This window comes from Botryllus schlosseri, chromosome 4 (genome assembly GCF_051294905.1).
Source record: "Botryllus schlosseri isolate E-star chromosome 4, Bs_hap1, whole genome shotgun sequence".
In the NCBI taxonomy this organism is placed as follows: Eukaryota; Metazoa; Chordata; class Ascidiacea; order Stolidobranchia; family Styelidae; genus Botryllus; species Botryllus schlosseri.
The window spans coordinates 21,079,185-21,100,584 of NC_137239.1; the positions used below are offsets into that span (position 1 = coordinate 21,079,185).

The following is a 21,400-nucleotide window of genomic DNA, read 5'->3' on the forward strand; positions in this document are numbered from 1 at the left end:
ATCTTGTCGATTAGATGCAGGTATAAGCGTTTCGAAGAAGTTGTAGAATGGTAGGTAACGTATATAGTGGTATTGGTTTTGCAATATAAATAGGCCTACGCCTCTTCTACATCCAGATCATGCTAACATGCTACGCAGTACGCATTTTCCCTAATTTCTGGGATTCTGGTACTTCGTGAACGTAAATCGTCCTTTGATTTCGGTAATACGGCACTTGTCGATGCGTCTTCGCGTGAAGATGTTATCTGAAATTTAAGATTATGATATGTCATAAACTTATTTTGACCGAATGTCAGATCTGGTAATAAAATCACGCGCTGAACAAAAGCCAGTCTGCTCTGCAATTCAAGTGGCATTAATGATCATTTCATTCTAATACCACTCGTCTTCATTCTATGTATAGAGGCAGCGGTCAAATCATTTCCACCTCTGATTTTACGCAAAAATCCCATACATATTCTCTTAAATTCCTATATGCCCCGTGGTTGGTTACGATTTCAGCAGTTATATGATACAATGTACGGACATTAATTTGTGTTTATACCAGTCAAAGACCTTGTTTCAATGTGAGATTAGCAAATTAGTAAATGTGTACATTCTGTACAAGCTTTAACTGTCCTACGCAAAAGCGGTGAGATTGTAACCACATTGATGCGCTTCATTTAGAATATAACTTTGCATTACGCCAAACTCAATTTACAAGTAGCTGGTAACGCCGTCACATGCATCGCAAATTTAGCTTACAGTTCATGTCTTGAATGTGAAAGTGTCTGGTCCTCTTGAGAACGAGTCGGATTTTTGAATTTTATCCTGTAAAACTTTTTCGCAATACAGAAATAGGATGTAAATTGGCTACCACAACCGGAGCTGGGACAAAAACGCAATCGCAACACTCCTTCGAGAAATCTCAACATACCATTATCAAAAATACGCCTCACTATCGATAGTGACCGTGGAAAGATACGCATCTTTCCATTAGTGATTTTATTGGTATCGACAGTCACAGGTCAAAATAAAATTGCGAAGATCCATCCCGTGCCGACAACATCAACCTACGATGCGACACATATGTGTCGTCGATTACGTCAAAGGCACGCGAATGTCTGAATTTGAATGTCGCTATCGTCGCGTGTGCGTCATACTAGAACAAAAACTCCTCAACATTATTTACTTTTCCCGAAATTCTTAATCGAAATCTACTTACGAATCAAAAATCGCTTGGCTATAGTATTGCATAGTGCTGAACAGCAATCGCCACAGCAGTGTACGTATAGCCGTGAACGTTTGGATTTTAATGTCGCTATCGTCGCGCGTGCGTCATCTTGGAACAAAACTCTATAATATGATTTATTTTTCTAGTAACCATAGTAATCGAAATTTGCTTTCACATCCAAATTCGCCTTTGTATAGCATTGCATAGTGTTCAACAGTATAATCAATTCAACAGTGTAGGATGCTGACGTGTTACGGCCGACGTCACAACTGCGTGAAGTCTCCACGAATCGTTTGTGACGCGTCGGCGTCTCCGGAAGCGGCCACTTCCGGCGACGGGTCGAAAGTACTGTTCTCGAAGGAGTGACTTTCGGAGGAAATGTTCTTCGATGACGGGCTGTGTGACATTCGCCTCTGGTAAAGCTCCTTTTTGTGAAGCTTCTCCGCTTCCATTCTTTTGTAGGTCGGCGTGAAGAAGATGGCCAGAATGATGGACACGAGAGTGGCCAGGCCCGCGCATACGTACATCGGAACTGAAAAGCGAAAGGGAATTGGAAAAACACGAATCGCATTTTATTATTAGTAGTAGGTGTAGTTCTGAAGTCGTAAAAGTGGCGCTTATCTCATCATTGGGTTATTTTAAGGAATTCTTATCTGATATATCGTATAACATGATAATAATATATTTATATCGTTACGGTGTTGGTATTGATTCCGTCAATTGGTGATGCTGATGAAGCATCTTCGTGCCCGGATACATTGTAACGTATACTGAATCTGTGATGCAAATTCTGGTTCAAAACACCTCGACTACATCTCGTTTCTCTCTATAGCAGTGATCGGGAACCTTTTTCGTCCGAAGAGCCATATTGGCCCTATATTTTCCATTTCAACTCCCAAAGAACCATTCATGTCAATCAAATCTTACATCACAATTGAAAAATCGTTCAATTGTGACGTCATCGTAGCACAAATTCAAAATTACTACATGGGATTCGTCATTTGCGCCGTATTTTATCTGTAAAAACTCGTACTAATCATGCTGGTTGCCTTATTTGAGTAATGAGTATACGCAACGTGAGTTTCATATATATATATTTTGCAAGTTGTATATTTTAAATTGTATTGCACTGAGAGGGATATGTTTTAAATTGTACTGCACTGAGAGGGATATGATATTTTTCGAAGCCTAAGAGAATTTGCATTTAGATTTCCAGCAGACGTACACAGCAGTAAAACTATTAATCTACTACTCTACTCTGCATGATATTCCTGATGGCTTTGTAGTCTGCTTGTTGATAATTGTTGAAGTTAAGCTTCATACAAAATTTGAGACTTCCGTCAATGATACGAGTTCGTAGGTTCGTATTGATGCTATTCTTAAACGCGAGGCCCCACGATGATATACGTAGGTGGATCCAAACATGGTCACTATACAGCAGTATACATACCCACTGTAATGTGTGATGCGTCAGTGAGGTGGGGTCAGGGGAGGCACGTAGGGCAGTGCATCACCTGTCTACTAGATTTTGAACATTTTTACTACCAAAATGACGCAGCTTGCCAATTTATTGTTCGAAAATAAAGCGTGAAGGAAAGGAGAGGCATAGGTGAGGCACGGCCGGGTCATACCTTTCCTGTGATAGCGCAATCATAGGATTTATAATAACTGATAATAATCGAATGTCCCACTGATTCCGATTCGACTTTTCAATTCACAAAATATTCGGCGGTAACATGACGTTGAGCCATACGCCTACATTTTTACAGCGACTACGTTATCAATCAAGAAGGTGGACAGCTATGGCGTTGTTTATAACTTGAATTTGTAATGGTGAATGTCACTTCCAGGGCAGTTCATTTCTCCCGTAGATCAGGAAGACAATGTGTATTTGCAAACTGCATTGTGATATAGGCATCACCATGTCTCCTAAGTAAACTCTTTAATGAATCAACGGGTGGCGGGTATACATCGAATTCGGGAATGATATTGGTCGCCTGCGCGACAGCAACTTGAATTTGAGGATTTTGAAAAGGGGGCCTGCGAACCTCTAACCCCGAATACGCCACTGTATTAACCTCTCCTCAAAGACATGTTTATACTGCCACAAAAATATTTATACATGTCGTGATCAAGATTCAATAACAAGTTGCTGCAATATTGATAAATTAAGCACAAAAATAAAAATTTCACGAAGAGCCATATCTTCTGCTCAAAATATTCAGATATGACTTGCAAGCCATAGGTTCCCGACCACTGCTCTATAGTTTACCATAGTGTATGATCCTGAATACATACACGTCATTTTGTCAATGCAGGAATACGACATACGGGGATCAAATTTGTAGCAACGACGTGACTGCACATTAGGGCTGTTCAAAAATAACTTTTTTCCTAAATTCCAGCCATTCACTGATTTAATTTCAGGTTACCCTAAAAAAGGCTGCACACCAAATTCGGTTCAATTCTAACAAATATAAGCCGCCGCAGAGCCAATTAAAAATTTTAATTTATTAGGGAAATTAGAAATAAAAAATCAAATTTTTCAGTCAACCCCATGCAATTGTTGAGTTGTCTTCAAAGACGATGCAAAACAAATTCGACTCAATTCCAACAATTAGAAGCGGAGTTATTTGAGTTTTTTCACGATAATTCTCGGAATATCCGCCAATCAAGGGCAATCCGAGAATTATCAACGAAAAACTTAAGAACTCCGCTTCTACGTTGGCGAGGCTTGTTCCCGGTTCCGATACAAATTATAATCAGAAAAATTGACGTCCGGTGCTCCACATCCTCAAACAGAGCGCTGACTCAAGTCAATTGCAATAAAATGCGATACAACTGTTGTTCAGAAAATTCTGGCAATACGGTAAATCGAGGTGGTCATGGTCAAAGTAGTCATCTTTGATACTCAAGTAGAAGTGGAATTAACGTCGAAAATGTTTACTCTGGTACTAACAGAGCCAGTAATTTCTAAGAAATGTCAAAACTACTGTACTATTTCTTATCTGTACTTTCTTTCATTGGTTAATTGATTCACGTTGATTACGCTCACTGCCCTTACGTAGTGATTGGGGTACGTAATCCGTCATCAGTTGCTTTGGGTGTTTGTTGGGTCTTGCGTTATCGTATTTGAACTGTATGTACTGTGTATATCATTTGTCATTTGTTTCAGAATGAGAGTAATGAAGCCTATCTCTAGGTCAGAGCGACTACTTCAGGTGGAAGTATAAATTGATGGTATGAAATCTCTCAAAGTCATAGTGGTTGCGCTTAAATAGCTGTTGAGTAGAAGTGCAAATAATCTATGAGCATAACCACTTGAGTTAGAAACGCAAATAGGCAAAACCTACTTGCGTACTTCGAAAATGTAGAAGTACACTTAGTTACTGACCACCCCTGGACATGACCGGTCTTTAAATACTCTCGGAAGAAATACCAAAAACACCCACTGCGCATGTCCAATGTCACCTCCTCCGTTGAGTCTCCGGTTGCGGTAGAATTGTGGTGACACTGAGAGTTATTTTCGATCACGTCCACGGGATCCATTGGCTGGCCGATCACCGACAACACCAGGATTAACACAACGGACTGTATCTGCCTGTAGATGTTTGACGTAAACAAACAATTAGGCAATCACAGGTGCAGTCAATGTGATCTACGACAGGCTATCACTGGGTTTGCCGCTACCCACGCGAGTGATGTCATGTTCTGAAGTCGATGTGAGTAAGTGGAATTTAAAGTATTTTTCTCATCCCAGCGTTTCAGCGCCCTATAGTAAAATCCTTATCATTAGATTGTTGGAGAAATACACGAAAGCCCGGTAATAACACCTTATATGACCATCTGTCTTGTAAAAGGAAGGAGATTGTGTCTTAACGGGAGCGGTTCAAAGATAATTAGCGATAACACGTCTAAATAAACCGCACCTGCCGCACACGCCGATAACAACAACAACATTACGCAATCCTATACACGCCTAGAACTGGATAGCAGCGATGGATCGAAACTTCAACGCACCTGAGGCATTGGCAGCGATCGATCGAATCTATATTAGGACTAATCGCATATCCTCGATAAGTGACTACCGTTATATACTAAAATTAAAGACAGCTTTCAGGACAAATTTCATCGCAGTGGAGTCTCCTTTATCAACGGCGAACGACACAATAACAAGCATGGAGAAGCTAATGAAACCATTCTGGCCAAGTATGACGTGCAATTTAGTTGTAAATAGTAACGATATAGGACAGTGGTTCCCAAACGGTGGGGAATTCCCCACTGGTGGGGAATTCAATGGTTTCTGGTGGGGAATAGACGCATTTGTTCAAAATTATATACAGGACAGTTAACATATTCACGGAGACACATGCGCAATGACCGTTACCAGGTGACTGCTCTGGAATGTATGTATCGAAATTTATATTGTGTGTTGTTCACAAAACCTCATTTTTTAACTCACAAACGCATCCAGCACGACTAGTTTGATGTGAAATAACACTTTCGCGAAATTTTGAGCGTTACTGGTTTCGGTTCAGAATACGTTTTATGTTGCAGTTATAGGCGGTTGTCTTGCGTACCGGTGTGGTTGTGTGTCTTGAGTATAGGTCTACTCAAACAAGCAAATAGCTGCTCTGTGATGACAAAAGTGCTGGCTAGTGGGGAACAGGACCGTAACTGCCGCACCCCAAACCATCGATTGAAGGGAGGGGCGAGCTCGAAGGGGCACAAAATTATTTCGTGAATTAATACAAATTAAAGTTTTTTTTCTGAAATTTGAGCCACTTTTGCAAAAAAAAATTCGCGCTGGGTGCGCGATTTAATAATGCCGAATATCTGATTATTGGGTACCCTTCCCCCACGACAATACGTAGAATTTATAGAAACGGAGATTTCGGCGTCGGTCATTACTGCGCCACGACGCACCAAGGCATATGAGGTTATAGGCCATGTAACATGCAACTCCGAGAAGTGTGCCAGAACGATCAGCAACGAGAAGACCTTGATCGAGAAGGAATGCCCTTGTGGTGACCCAAAACTTAGATATATATACAATATACAACATATATGTTTAATTGGCTAAATGGCTGGCGCCGAATGTTCCTGTTCTAGCGATCTGAACCCTACAGGACAAATGCCAACCCGCAGGGAAAAATAATTTGCCAGTAAAGCAATACCAATTTGAAATCGTGTGTGCTTTTTAGTTTTGGCGATTTCCATATCTTTTGACACAGCAGATTATAGGAGGTAACGAAATAGCATAATGAAACGAAGTCAATATACCAACGGGTGTACCCGAAGATGTTTTTTCCAGCACACCTCACTCAGCTTTACCGGTAAATCTGATTAGGTGAGCAGCGAGTGGATAAAAAATTGATAGCAAAATATATGCAATCATATTGATCGATGTAAACACGAATTATAGAATTTTTTTGCGGTTCGCGCGTTTAGTCGCAGTAAGGCGACGCATTAAACAGTAGACTCAATGTATAGTAGGGTCGTTAAAAAAAAACTTTTTTTTCCAAATCTCACTCGCCTAGTGACTAAATCGTCAGGTTGTCCAAGAAAACGATGCACACCAAATTTGACTCAATTCCAACCAGTAAAGGCCGTGCATTCTTGAATTGAAATTTTTAATTTATTAATAAAAAAAAATATATAAATTCTCAAATTTTTCTGTCAACACCATGAAATTGTTGAGCTGTCTTCAAAGACGATGCAAAACAAATTTGAGTCAATTCCGACTTGTAGAAGCGGAGTTATTCGAGTTTTTCATTGATAATTCTCGGATTATCATTGATCCGGGGATTATCAACGAAAAAATCAAATAGTTCCGCTTCTACTAGTCGGAATTGACTCAAATTTGTTTTGCATCGTCTTTGAAGACGGCTCAACAATTTCATGGGGGTTGAAAGAAAAATTTGAGAATTTTTTTTTTAAATTTTTATTATTAAACTAAAAATTTAAATTCAAGATTGCACGGCCTTTACTGGTTGGAATTGAGTCAAATTTGGTGTGCATCGTTTTCTTGGACAACCTGACGATTTAGTCACTAGGCGAGTGAGATTTGGAAAAAAAAGTTTTTATTGAACAACCCTAATGTATAGCTGATAAGTTGCAGGGAAAAGCGTACAGGCTCAGCGGGGCCGAGGGGGTTCTGGGGGCCCAAGACCAACGTTTTTTGGCGGGGCTGACAAAGAGCTGTTACGCCCGGTCCTGGTGGGGAATGAAGGCTCGGAATAAATCTGAAGTGGGGAATGAAGACAAAAAGGTTGGGAACCTCTGATATAGGAAGATATGATTTTTGCGAATGCTGAAATTTTGCGTCCCTTGCCACTGAAGCTCAACTTGTCAACAAAAAGTAGAGTTTCGGTAGTATTTTCAGCTGCAGAAGCCGCGAAACCTCGATCGGTCACATCGCAGCATACAAAACATACAGTAAAATGGTACGTGCGTTCGTGTAAATGAAAATTCTGTGCAGACGTGATCAACCCGCAGCACTGTCACAACGTGCACTGAAATATAATACCAAATTATCTTTGTTTAATATGATGTAGAACAGGCATTAAATTCTTTGTGGTAGCATTAAAGGTACATATTTGTGCTTTAGACGTCATTACAACAGTCCTGACGGGGAAGCGAGTGGTGCAGTGTGCTAAGCGACACCGCCACGACACCAATGGTTATTGGTTCGAGTCACGACTCTGCCAAGTGTCTTTGTTGGAATCTTATTTGGGCTCCTCATCGTTGACCTCACTGCGTATGCAATGTCGTACGAAAAGCCCAGATTGATCAAGTGAAGTCGAGCTTCGAAAATTGGGAGCAAAAGACACTGACGAGGACGCATGCGAGCGAGGGATATGTATGATGAATGAATGAATGCGCGACTGGACTTCGTCCGAAACGAGTACGAAAGGCAAAGACCAATTAACAATACAACATTCATTATCATGGCGCAAATAACCTGATTTGGCGAGAAGCACCGAATTTGTTGAATGAAACAAACAAACGTACTGGCACTTTCCCATATTTTCGTAATAACTTTGGTGCGTGTGTCGCTTAGTGGCTGTGGTACCGAACGCAGCGGACTTCGAAACGTCCAAAGCAACTAAAGAAGATCGATCTTAGCGCGATTAAATATTTTGCAATAAATTAAACAAATATTACCTACATTAAACAATAGTTCAGGTGCGGTAGCGACCAAAATTTATACCCATCGCAACCCTACGTCGATAACCGCTGGAGTAACTGATCCCTTTGCCAAAGTCAGATTAGCGGTTGGCGGGATTCATCGCTTGAAACGATAAATATAACAAAACTAAACATGTTTGGAACACCAGTTGGTAATATTTTGACAGTGACAGATTTTGGTGCGCTGCATACGAATGGTTGCCGACTCCAGAATTATAACGGACCGAATAAGTTGGACAGGAGTATGTATAGAAGTATATATTAATGGAATGTCTTAAGATTGTAACGGAACTCCTGTCGGCATAATCCAGGATTATTTAATTTAGTAATTGTTGACTCCAACACAGATAGATAAAATGCAAACCTGCCGTTGGAAATCACAGTGAAAATAGCAGATGAACTTATAGCATATGGAGGATGAAAGTTTTCGGGCCTCGATCCGAAGCTAAGGATGGTCTTTATCATGAGTTAGCTTATCCGGGTGAATGCTAATCTTCAGATTTATACCGTTGATCGTGGCGCATGAAGTTGGATAAGATTTCGCGATAGGATTATCCCGAATTGATTGGTGAAACTTTTATCTAGCGATTAGCATTCTCAAGGATAAGCTAACTTTATGCTCTGCGCCCTGAATTACGCGCGGGTTTGTGATGCAGCCGTTGTCAACAGCAAAACAATGAAGACAGGCGCGCCTTACCCAGATAGTTGGATTATTCCAGTGCTGGTACCGGTACCGACAGGGTAAGTGCATTCGGCTGCAATTTCCGTTCCCACCGGATAGATCGTAAACGCGAAAAATCCAATCAAAATTGCTTCGGCCGTAATCCAATAGCCCATGTAAATGTCGTGAGTCTGCATTTACACGTTAACGAATATCAAACTACGCAATAGCAAATGACATTAAAACTAAATGAATGGAGTGTACTGTGTTCCGTGGGCAAAACGCTCGGGATTTTCATTTTTGCGATCAATATTTGTTTTCCCGTGTCGTCTCAGGCAATATTTTTAGAAACATGATTCCACATTATCGGATTGGAGGATTATCGGCCCAAACACTGTGTCAAATTCGACGTGAATTTTGTAATACATGGTATTTATTGGTGCACCACGACTACGACAAGATAATCACTTCAAAAATGATCAGCATCGGAAAGTAATGGATTTCACTACGCAATGTGCATACGGAAATCCGTGGGCAATGGCGATGATCACGTGACCTTCTTGACCATTCGAAGGTTTTATGCCTAGATACCAGATTTCAATACCAATGCGACATTGGATTAGATGCGAGGCATAAACATTTTTGAAAGAAAGTTCGCATGGTGTGCGCCCGCGTGTGTAGACACTATGACCCTACAAGGGTCAATATTATTGTGAGACTTAAATGTCCACTCCACTGCGACATAGAGACGATAACAATCTTTGTATATGGTCAGCCGACACGCACCCGAGATAAACCCGACGTCTTTTCATGACCCGTACGTAACCCTGCACGGTAATTTCCAGAAGGATCAAATGGGGATACTGTATTTCATATTTGCAGCTGGCGCATGATTAGTTTTTGCTGTTCTGGGTTCCAATTGTTCATGTTGCCACTCCGGTAACAGGCCGATAACTTGAGTATGGCGTTAACAAGCCCATTCAAAGCTTTAGGTAAACACGGATCCTTTCTCTTGCATGCCCAAAATACGATAGTCATCAATCCTTTTTGGTATATTTATGTTTTAACCTGAATGTAGAATTCATAACATATAATGTTATGGCCAGAACTTCTATTACCGCTTGTTGAGTTGATCATTGCCAGCAATGCGATGTATTAACCTATTTATAGTCAACTGCATCTGCAACCCTTAATACTTTTAATACCGGCCGTGTCGCACAAGACGAATAAGGCGATAAGCAATACATTGTGTCACTTTCAATATTCATGATAGTTATAGCTCGCCAAGGGCAGGAATCACGGTTGGTCTACGAGCGCTACACTCACGTGGTGTTAACTTTACCACCACCTATATTTCAACGGCGTTCAAAGTCAGTTTATACCTTGATTTTTCGCGTTAACTTTCTACACGAGAGGAATACACTTGGGATACCTCTTATCGTCTTTAGGTGTGAGATCGTCGTAGACTGTGTTTCATGCTTTCAAAATACATTGCAACTAATTGCAGCACAATCAGCCGGTGTACTGTATGCTTATATATAACTGAAATACAGATGTAAAAATGAGATTACTCGAATATGGAGTATTCGTACAGTCGAAGGAAGACGCACTTTGTGAAGCGGTGATTTGAGTCGTTCATTTACTCAAGACCAATACCTGGTTATTGACAAGACCGGATATAGACAAATGACTTGAAGGTTGAAAAAAAACACTTACTAAACTCAATAGAATAGCGGCAATAGCAGTGAGAAAGTACACCGACTTCAAAATATCCGCGAATTTCTTTGTTTTGTCGGCGATGGGACTGATAATAATTGATCCAATGATGCCCGATGCTGTCAACACGCTTACGCATAGTCCTGCCATGGCCTGCAGGTGTGAATTAAAGTATTGATAATCAAACACACGTATGCAGTCAATTCAAATATTGATTTCTGTCATCTGTTATCGCTAACTGAACGCGGTGACAATGACGTAATTAAAACGGGCGTTATATAACATATATCGCGTAAACTCACATCAGTGTAGCCCCACGGGCAGAGGACTTGTTCCATCAGAGTGGCGAACGCGGAAAACAACCCAATACCGGTACCGAGACAGACGGCCAATAACATGAACATTCCGTTGCTGGAAACCTCTTTTACACCGTCCCATACTTTCGGTACGCCATTTTCGCCCGTGGTTATGGGCTTTATCGGACCGTCACTCGTAACGATCAGCGATGCCATTATCGCTGCAACGACGCACGGCACAGCGTACGTTATAAGCTGGAAGGACACAGTGTTCGGGGTAAGGCTAGGCTAGACGATTTGTTTAATGGTATACTCACCATTAATCTCACGTCATAGAATGATTCGCTTTGTTGAAATAGAGGTGACACAAGACCAGTGAGAATCATACCGATTGGATTTGCTGTATATATGAATTTCAGAGTCACAATTACCCAGAGGTGGTCAAAGTAGTCAAGAAAGCTACTCAAGTAGAAGTAGTCACAAAAAATCTACTCAAGTACGAGTAGAAGTACTTCTTCAATAACCCACCTAAAACTACTTGAAGTAGAAGTAGATATGACTGACTTTAAATCTACTCAAGTAGGTAAGTAGTTCGACGGATGAGCATTTTTTTCGCATCACGGGATGCAAATTATGGTATTGATATGAAAATGCGATACTAACCCTTTGTTTACTGGAAGAATATCATGGAATGGCGCCCTACCCCATATCATAAGGCCTCAAGTTTAGGCGCAGAGCAATACGTAGAAGTTTTATCGAATACGGTTTCCTCACTTTGCGCGATTAGTATACGTTAATAACAAATATTGTGGAACGTAAAAGTCATATTTAGTGTAGCTTTATTTTCGGAAAATAGAGGCATTACTACACTTGCTTTTATGTTTCGACATGTATGTTCTGCAGAAAAAAGAATTGCAAGTGATTTGAACTCAAAGTATGATACTCGCAATTGAAAGTGAATTACAAATACCACTTCTAAAAAGCGGAAACTATATTTCATTTTTTGTCCATAAAGCTTCAAAGGTGATCTGCTAATACAGGTGTAACGTTCAGAACAGCTGGATTTTCCAGATTAGCAAGACACGTAATGGGCTGCTAGATTACGATATGATTGGTAATTGCTAGATTGCGCAATGGTAGTTTCAAACGTTATGGTGGGCCATATCTACTGTGATGAAATATTCGATATGGGCGACAATGCGGTGTGAGCGGAAACAAGCAATCCCGTACCTAAATTATATTCACTGATACTTTCCTGAAAACATATCTGTCACTCCATATAACTACTGTGCGCGAAGCGCAACAAAATTTCTGGGCTTTATTTGACTTTTATGAATATTAAATGTTGGTACTCCGTGAAAATAACCCCGAAATTCCTAAGGCTATCTTTCGTATTGGGGGATTAAACTAATTCTACTTGACAAACTGAAGATAGCGAAAAGTAAGTACGTAGATCACAAAAATATTACGAAGTAGAAGTAGAAGTAGAGAAAATCAGATCTACTTGAGTAAGTACCAGAAGTAGAGGAAAAATACTTGAGTACTTCCAAAAAGTAGAAGTACTTTGTTACTGACCACGACCACCTCTGCAATTACCCCAGGATTTTGAAGCATACACAAATTACACATTTACACAATCAATCAAACAGGTCTTAATGTTTTTCGTATCATTACCCAACATTATAGAGTACATCAAAACTAACTATAAATACTACCAGTGATTATTAATAATTATAATTCTGTGAGTCCGCAGCAATATTATGAATATATCTTGTCGCTTTTCAGAAAGGGATTGTATATTCATCAACGATATCCTCCCTGGTGCGTTCGTTTGTTGTGGTTTGGTTTCATGTATACCTGAGGCAGAACTATACCGAATATATACAGCATATAGCAGACACAAAACTGTATCCGTAAGTAAAATAAACAAAGCAGTGGATTTCATTCAAAATAGGTAGCCCGCTGTAATCCGTATGTGATCCGTGTGATAATATCGTGGTCTTGCTAAAAACATGAGGAACACAAACTATTTATTATTATCATGAATTTGGTCTAGCATGACCAATTTATCCCTATAGAAATGCCAAATCACCCTTTCCGCGGCAATTACCCATTGAGAACCACTTATCACTTATGCACCATGCAGAGTCACACTGTTGATGAAAGCAATTTCGCAACGCTGGGTACATAGGGTCTTAATCTCGGACGCTGACAGAATATTGCGCGAGTTCCTTTTCCATAACCGCGCCGTCAGGTGCAGCTGATGCCTATGACATTATGACGTCGATGCGTTCCAACATAAAATGTAGGATCTGAGATTTTTGACTATGTGATAAGCAAATTGTTTGATCACCCGTCGATCAGTGATATCATTACCTGATGTGGCAATTGTGTTTGCTACAGTTCTTTGACTATCTGGGAACCACGAACCAGCCAACTTCGGAGGTGCATAGGTTCCAAATGGCGAACCGAACGCGACAATTATCTGACCGATGAATAAAATCAGCAATTTGGCGTCGTCCGTTAGACTTTCAACCGTGCTAAAATCATAAATACACTCTGTTTAGTCTGAGTCCAAGTCAAACAGTAAGTGAAAAACATCAACTAATAGAGCCACGCTGTTGTTGTCTTTTATTCCGGAAAAGCACCGACATCGTGATGACCAAGCAAGCTAATTTTGTATTTTCAAATCCAAGTTCTATACAAAATTTAGCATTAAACCCGAATCCAATAATTTAATCGGAATCCGCGAGGAAATTCCAGATTATTCAATACGCCATATATCTGAATCCAAATCCTTTCGAAATAATATTCCTGCTTCGCCACATTTGTTAATCACAATCCAATCGGTGTCTGTTCGTATCTTTTTTGGACAAGTCCGGATACTAGGCTATAGTATAGGGTTACCCTTCGTACTCTTTTAAGAGGATTTTTCCTTGTGTTTTCAATAAATTGAAAGTGTCCTCGGAGGACGCCTAAATGTCCTCTTTTTTGGGAGTTCGTCGTCTTTTTCTAGATAAAGTATTAAAATGCGAACAAAAACTCGACCGCGATGCAGCGAATGTCAGATTTTCGTCAAATTTCGGGTAAAACTGAGGTCGAGACTAAGTGTTGACCTTTTTTTAGTCAACACCACCGACTTATGGTAAAAAAGCGGGTAATTCGAGAGTCGGGTCGGAGTGATTACCTTTTTTTAAAAATACGATTGGTCCAAAACCTTGGCCTAGGCTGTAGCCGGTTATCTTTGTCAGTGACTGGACAAAAGCTAATCACTAACGTTCTAAAACGGGATAATGGGGATTTGATTGTGACTGCTGATATGCGTAGAGGAAGTTGGAGTGATATCTGAATTGGACGACACTGAACAATATGGGGCTGTGCTATGTTCGTGCGAAGAATATAATGTTTAAGAAAAATAATAATTGATTCTTATAAACAAAACTGCTCGATGAGACCAGCAGTGGTATATTATGTTCAACTATGCCTCCACATCAACGGGCTGCGGCTCGAATACGGGCGAACGATTCCCTACTCCTTACTGGGGCTGGGCACAACGATTTGAGTACTCGTATCTGACTCGAGCGTTAATTCCAATGATTCGAGTCGAGTACAGTGAGAGATGATATTTTTCGAGTACTGAAACTATACGCTCATTACCACTAGGAGTATCAGAAAATTCACAACACAGTTTGTTAAGTTCTGCTATAGGTCAACGAATCATCACTTGCGACCGGAAATGACCGATGTCCATACCTGACAATTCTCAATACACTTCCGATGCAGCTGCTCCAGGCACATATCAAAATGCAGACCCGGAGTCCATATTTCTCCATCACCCATATCACCACGATTCCGAATGGCATCGCCGAAATAATGAAAACGAGAGATAGAGTATTTATCACAATCAGGTCTGTTCCGTAATATGTTGCCACCTTGTAAGCGACCGGACTGAAGGAGAGCCACACCTGGTCAATAATCAGTAGCATGAGTCAAAAGAGCAAATGAATGCTGCTGTGGTGGCGAGCTGTACTAGCTTGATGCATTGATTTAACAGCGAGAACATATATAATCAGTCGTGCCAATACACCAGTTACGTGCGGTGTGGTTCATGCTGGTTGGTGACCCCTTTAGGATCATGAATACATAAGCGCAAAATGCTATAGCTGATTCAGTTGGATGTCCGGTTAATACCGAGAAAACCATTATCGACAATGCCATTACCGAGAGTTGACACAACCGATAATGGACATTACCGAGAAAGGACACCACAGAGAATGGACATTACCGACGATGGACACCACCGAGAATGGACATACCGAGAATGCAATGTATGCAATGCAGCCATGTTATGCATATGTACAGGTCGTGTGTATGTGCATCACGGCTTTGTCACATTCGGTGTCGATTCTCTGATATAAATTTGTCAACAAATGCCGTCTCAGTAAGTTAGATTCCTGGCATTGGCCATTCTCTGTAATGTCTATTCTCGGCCGTGTCCATTCTCGGTAATGTCCATTCTCGGTATTGTCCATTCTCCGTTATGGTTTTCTCGACATTGGTATAGAACCATTCAGTTGGCGATCATTTTCTTATTACATTAACTCTCTTCACACGCAGGCTACACTGTAAAAAATCTGGTAGATTTACTGGGATATCTCTGTAAATTTTACCACGAATTACCGGTCGCAGCCAATTACTGTGCGTAGCTTGTCATTTTACATTTTGATATGTAATATTACCTTAATATAGCTGTAAAGTAAGTTACCAGAATTTCTTCGCAAAATTACTGACAGTTACTCGTTACTGCAGTTTACCGGGCTATTGGCAAAATTGATTAGCTTCAAAATCGCTGCAGCCAATGTATACGTAGAACTGAATGTTACTGATATATCATTCTAGAGGTGATTTGACCTGATTGAACCTCGTTTGCGAGACTGGGGTCTGTCATACCGAAATTGTTGGCCCTAGTATATCAATTTAAGCTTAAGGTACAAGAAATAACTGACAATCGTAGCTAATGTGGTATACACCGTAGCCATATTATATTATAAGGCAATGGCTGTACGGCCAGTCTCGCTGGTTACATTCGTTGTTACGGATAAGGCTGATAAGTTAGAAAATTAGTTCAGGATGTATAATATTGCTCGGGGAAACTAGAAATATCAGCACCGCATGCTCAGCCTCAGCTGACCATTTGTTAATGGCGGACAAGGCGACCTGTAATAGGTTACATTAGGTGACTGCTTTTTCTGAGATTCGTAGTAAACAACCAACGGACAACTGTGACATCACAAGCAGCGTCTGGTTAGGTAAGTACAGTAAGTAGTGAACAACACATGGAATATATATCAATTTATACTAAATTAGATGAAAAAAGGGACTATATGCAATGATAAATGTTTCTGTGTGGAAAAAACGACCCAGATCAAACATTATAACGTGGCCAGTAAATATTATTGGTTTCATGTGTCAGCGGATGAATACCATTTATTTCGAAATCGTTCGAGTGTCGTCTGGCCAGTGGCCATTAGTGAGATTTGAGCAAAGGGTGGAGCGAAGCTTGTTGTGCTTGAAGAAAGTGGACACGATCGTTGAAGATTCCTAGGAATGCTGAATGGAATACGCATCTTAAAAGGTAATACAGTACTACATAGTATTTGTTACCGTGAATATCTGACTCTGCACACCAGCCCTTGATGACTCAGATTTCATGATTGATATATTTCATTCGCCGCATTCTCTGCTCTATTTTGGGATATTTGTCGACTTATATAGTGACCACATACTCCGCTGCGGAGGAGTTGAAACTGTTGGCTTGGTAATGTCATTTTCGGGCCGTAGCATAGAGATGTTTTCATCCACTGCTGGATTTGTTTGCCACACATGCCACCTTAAATTAGGAACCTTTTGCTTCAATACAGAGATAAAGTCATGAATCTCTGCTATGTCATGTAAAAGGCCAAGCCGTCATCACACAATGTGCCAGTACCGGTACTTCAAAACATGTTATATTTTTGTTAGCCTATTTGTCTTAGTCTTTATAATGTCATGTCCACTGTCCAGGTTAGGAACTTTGCTTTATATAGCGACTTACGCATGAATTCTTTTTAGTGGAACTGCAAGATACTACTTACACAGAAGGAATGAGAACGAGAAAAAGAAACAATTGGAAGTTTGGCCGGTGGTGGAATTAATTCACGTTTTCTTGAGACCACTCGTGTTACTGCATGTCTCCTAAAGAAGAATTAGACCTCCAGCAGCAACATTTTTCCATCGATAACCACTTCATCGTGATATCATGAATGAATATACAGTTTGTTCCAATGTCGTTTTGGAAATGTGAAGAAAATGTTGCGATATTTTTGCATCGGGTTGCTTTGCGATAGGTATGGATGTACGTGAATTTACAAGCTGGTATGTAATCCTGATTTACAGGGACGGCATGTAGGTATAGGTAGGCGGTAAAATGACAGTCTCGATCGCAAATGTACAGGAGAACATGTAGATTAGGTATACCGGAGGTGACTGTACCATTACAGTCTGGCGTGTAAAGTGAGATTAACGGACGAGTGTAAGTTAAATTTACATTGACTAACGGTAATGTTAGATTACCACGAAATGTCTGGCTACCGTGCTTCCAAACATTTCGCGGTAAATCGAGGTTTTTATTTTTTACAGTGTACGTAAGAAGCTATTATCCTCTTTTGGAGGTATATAGGTAATGATGGAGAATACATAAGGTCGCTTTATCAGTAGGGGAATGTATTTGTTTACTATTACATGTTATCCATCGTAACTTCACGACCACACCGTCGGTTTTCAAATTCGATAGCGCACTGTTTTCATTCGATTGTGATTGTCGGATTGCTAGCCACTAGGGATGGTGTGAACCTCTGAAAGGTTCAGGTTCGTGAGAACGCGAACCTTTTTGAAAGGTTCTGTGTGAGCGCGAACGTGAACCTCATGACGTCACATAACGTCATATTGCTAATTTCAGCCCTACATTTCAATCAAGTGATGTACTTGTAAGTGATGTACTAATGTACTTGTACACGATACCTAGCGTAGACTCGGGCCACATAATGTCATAATGCAGAAGCACATGCTGACTTTTTGAACGTCGCCAAATGTATCAACTGGAGCAATCAAATGATATAATCATCCCATAAAATCAATATCTTCCGTCGCTTTGCCAACAATTTCGACGAGGACTTGCTAGGGAATATAAGCTTACGCCTTAACGTTCTAGGCCAGACTGGACAATGTATTCGGCTACGTTGCTACGTTGATATTGAGCAGAGTGTAAAACGGGTTTTACCCCATTAAAATACACCCCAATCGCACGGATTTGGTTTTTATGATACAATAAACATATGAAATCGAGATTGAACCCGTACGCTTGCTAGATTTTTGACATCAGGCAACGATATCATTTTCGTTGATTGGTTCAATAAGCATAATTCGCTGACTACCTACATGTAGCGTATTTCGCTGTTGATGTTGCGTGATTGCGAATCAAGCTCACAGCAGAGAGTCACTAAATATTCACAAACAGAAAGCTGGATATTTCGAGCAGACTTTTGCAACAAAGCAGGTAAAATTTTTGAGGTTGTCAAGGTGCATGTTCGGTAAGTGTTGATCTTTTTTCATGGTGTCAGCGCCATGCATAGAGTGGCCCGCAGTTGAAATGCAATAAATTTCAACTAAAGATGCTATAATAACGTGAAAATAGTAATAGATGAAACAGGTTCACAGTGCAGAACCAACCAAGGTTCGTTTGTGAACGTGAACCTCTAAATTTCCGAGGCTCACACACAGAACGCGAACGTGAACCTCACGTTCACACCACCTCTACTAGCCACCAATCAGTGAGGCAGAGCAAACTGTGTCACATCTGGTTCTTAGTTCTCTGAGCTCTTATTGTGCGCAACAAAGCCGATTTTCACATTCAATGGTGTTTTTACGGAGGTTCCGGTGGTCTGACATTATCAATATTTAAAATGTGATAATGACGACTGCAATAGCATTCGATGAATACAGAGGTGGTCAAAGTAGTCAAGAAAGCTACTCAAGTAGAAGTAGAAGTAGCGACGAAAAAATTTACTCAAGTATGAGTAGAAGTACTTCTTGCATAAGCGACCTAAAACTAATTTAAGTAGAAGTAGAATTGACTGACTTTAAATCTACTCAAGTAAGTAAGTAGTTGTGAAAACGATTGTAATTCGTTCGCATGGATTGTCAAAAGCGGCAAATTGAGCTATGCGAAAGGTGCCGAGCTTGATTCATATTAATGCATACCTGGAGGTAATCAATTTTCGACAGCATAAGCATTCGTCCGCATCGTTTTTGAAAATATCATGGTATGGCGCCCTCCCCCATATTATAAGGCCCGTAGTTTAGTCGAAGATACAGAGAAGTTTTATCGGATACGGTGCGCGATTAGCAAACGTTAATAAGAATATGGTGTATCGTAAAAATGCCATATTCTGTAGCTTTATTTCCGGAAATTAAAGGCATTAATACACGTGCTTTTATACTTCAACATGTATGTTATCCAGACAAAAGAATTGATCTTAATTAGAACTCAAAGTATATCATACTGGGAGTTGAAAGTGAAATATAAATGCCACTTCTGAAAGGTGCTGGGCTTTACTCAACTATTATGAAAATTAAATGTTGATAATCCGTGAAAACAGCCCCAAAATTCCTCAGGCTATCTTCCTGATTGGAGGATTAAACTACTTCTACTTGACAAACTGAAAATAGCGAAAAGTAAGTATGTAGATCACTAAATATTATGAAGTAGAAGTAGAAGTAGCGAAAATCAGATCTACTTAAGTAAGTACCAGAAGTAGAGGAAAACTACTTGAGTACTTCGAAAAAGTAGAAGTACTTTGTTACTGACCACCACCTCTGGATGAATACCAGATAATATAAATTCTAAGCTGTTAAAGATTAAATGTGCTATCACACATGACTTGTCCAGTCTGTGCCTCACCTGCACCCCACTTCTCATTTGGCGATACATTGCTGAACAATAAATACGCATATTCCGTAATTTAGGGTGTAAAAATGTTCGACATTTAGTCTTTCATGAGCATCGATAGAAAATACCACTAATTCTTCGTGTTGTAATGATTGAAAATTTTCACAATTTCCTTTACCCATTCTGACGACAGGCACGCCACCTTGTGTCATTTTCAACAATAATATTAATGAGAAGACTAATGGGATAACACATCACGAGTACGAATCGGCTTCGAATATGCCGGGGTGTTGATGATTTCCACAGCAATTATCATCGGATTAATCTGTTATAACTTATCATCCGTCCTAATGTGAAATCTAGACAACATAGACTCATAGAGAATATCGGATCGTCACAGTTACCATGGCTACACTCATATTCATGAGGATAACTGCCGCTAGAACGAGCCATCTCTTCCACGTTATTCCCTCGTCATCGTAAAATTCTTCCAGTTCCGATGATTCATCTTCTTCTCCCCTTTTCATCCTGACTACCTACGTTTCTTGTTCTTCAATACCCCTTACTGTTGCATACACCGGTGAATGTCTAATGCACGATTACCGAGCCGACAAATTGTCTCCGTGCATCATGTTTACTTCGCAATATGAGTCAGTCATGTTTGTCGATGCACTTATGTAGGCTACTGTTTGAGGCTGTCAGAGAGCCATTCTTGCACTGACGAGAGAATACATCTGCCACGTAAGATGACACGGGTGGTCGACTGGTCGTCGAATCTGTTTTGTATCAACTGATTGCAATCAACAAGGAGGTAATGCATTGTTTGTACACGTCGATAAAAGTTATAGAGAATAGCATGTACTACAGGTAGACACAGCCTAAATATGTTCGATGAACATAATCTATGATAGCTGTATAGCTGGGCTGGCGAATCTCACTGGGCAGCACATATCATAATGTTACTTCGCTATATCCATCAGCGCAAAACAGTGATTTAGGACTTACACATCGCTTTGACTTCAAGAGTATATACACAATATATTGTCTTGTGTTTCTTAACCTTTTTAGCGCTCGTACCCATTGAACTTACAATATTATTTCTCTTGCCACCTGGCCATTTTAAACAAAACTTTTGATGGTGCCTATATTAAAATGAAAAAGACAATTGACACGAGATCGTTCGTATCGCACAGAAAATCGTTGGTTTGCAAAATAATCTTGGGTTCTAAATATCTTATGGTACAGGCATCATTTTACAATGCATCTCGTACTCCTGATATGGTGCTTCCTACCCCCAAGGGGTCCGCGGAACTCCTGCTTAAGAACCCATTTTATAT

At 40.3% G+C, this 21,400-nt stretch overlaps 1 protein-coding gene and 1 long non-coding RNA gene across 4 annotated transcripts; one reads left to right on the forward strand and one right to left on the reverse strand.

Moving 5' to 3' along the window:
* Positions 1 to 49: 49 nt before the first annotated feature.
* Positions 50 to 21,260, reverse strand: LOC145437383 (solute carrier family 49 member A3-like). 3 transcript variants are annotated; one of them, XM_080314601.1, is made up of 10 exons: positions 20,468 to 21,260; positions 14,831 to 15,042; positions 13,454 to 13,617; positions 11,395 to 11,477; positions 11,084 to 11,332; positions 10,782 to 10,934; positions 9,102 to 9,256; positions 4,666 to 4,814; positions 1,462 to 1,745; positions 50 to 245 (listed from the first exon to the last, which is right to left on the reverse strand). In XM_080314601.1, the coding sequence occupies exons 1-9, from the start codon at positions 20,588 to 20,590 to the stop codon at positions 1,477 to 1,479; spliced, it is 1,557 nt and encodes a 518-aa protein (XP_080170727.1). In that variant the 5' UTR covers positions 20,591 to 21,260; the 3' UTR covers positions 50 to 245; positions 1,462 to 1,476. The 3 variants fall into 3 exon arrangements, with proteins under 3 accessions (XP_080170727.1, XP_080170726.1, XP_080170728.1); XM_080314600.1 differs by lacking the exon at positions 50 to 245 and having other exon boundaries at positions 1,334 to 1,745; XM_080314602.1 differs by lacking the exons at positions 50 to 245; positions 10,782 to 10,934 and having other exon boundaries at positions 1,334 to 1,745.
* LOC145437386 (uncharacterized) lies at positions 16,269 to 17,442 on the forward strand. The gene is made up of 2 exons (XR_013914646.1): positions 16,269 to 16,712; positions 17,189 to 17,442. It is a non-coding gene; the product is annotated as an uncharacterized LOC145437386 (long non-coding RNA).
* Positions 21,261 to 21,400: the final 140 nt, after the last annotated feature.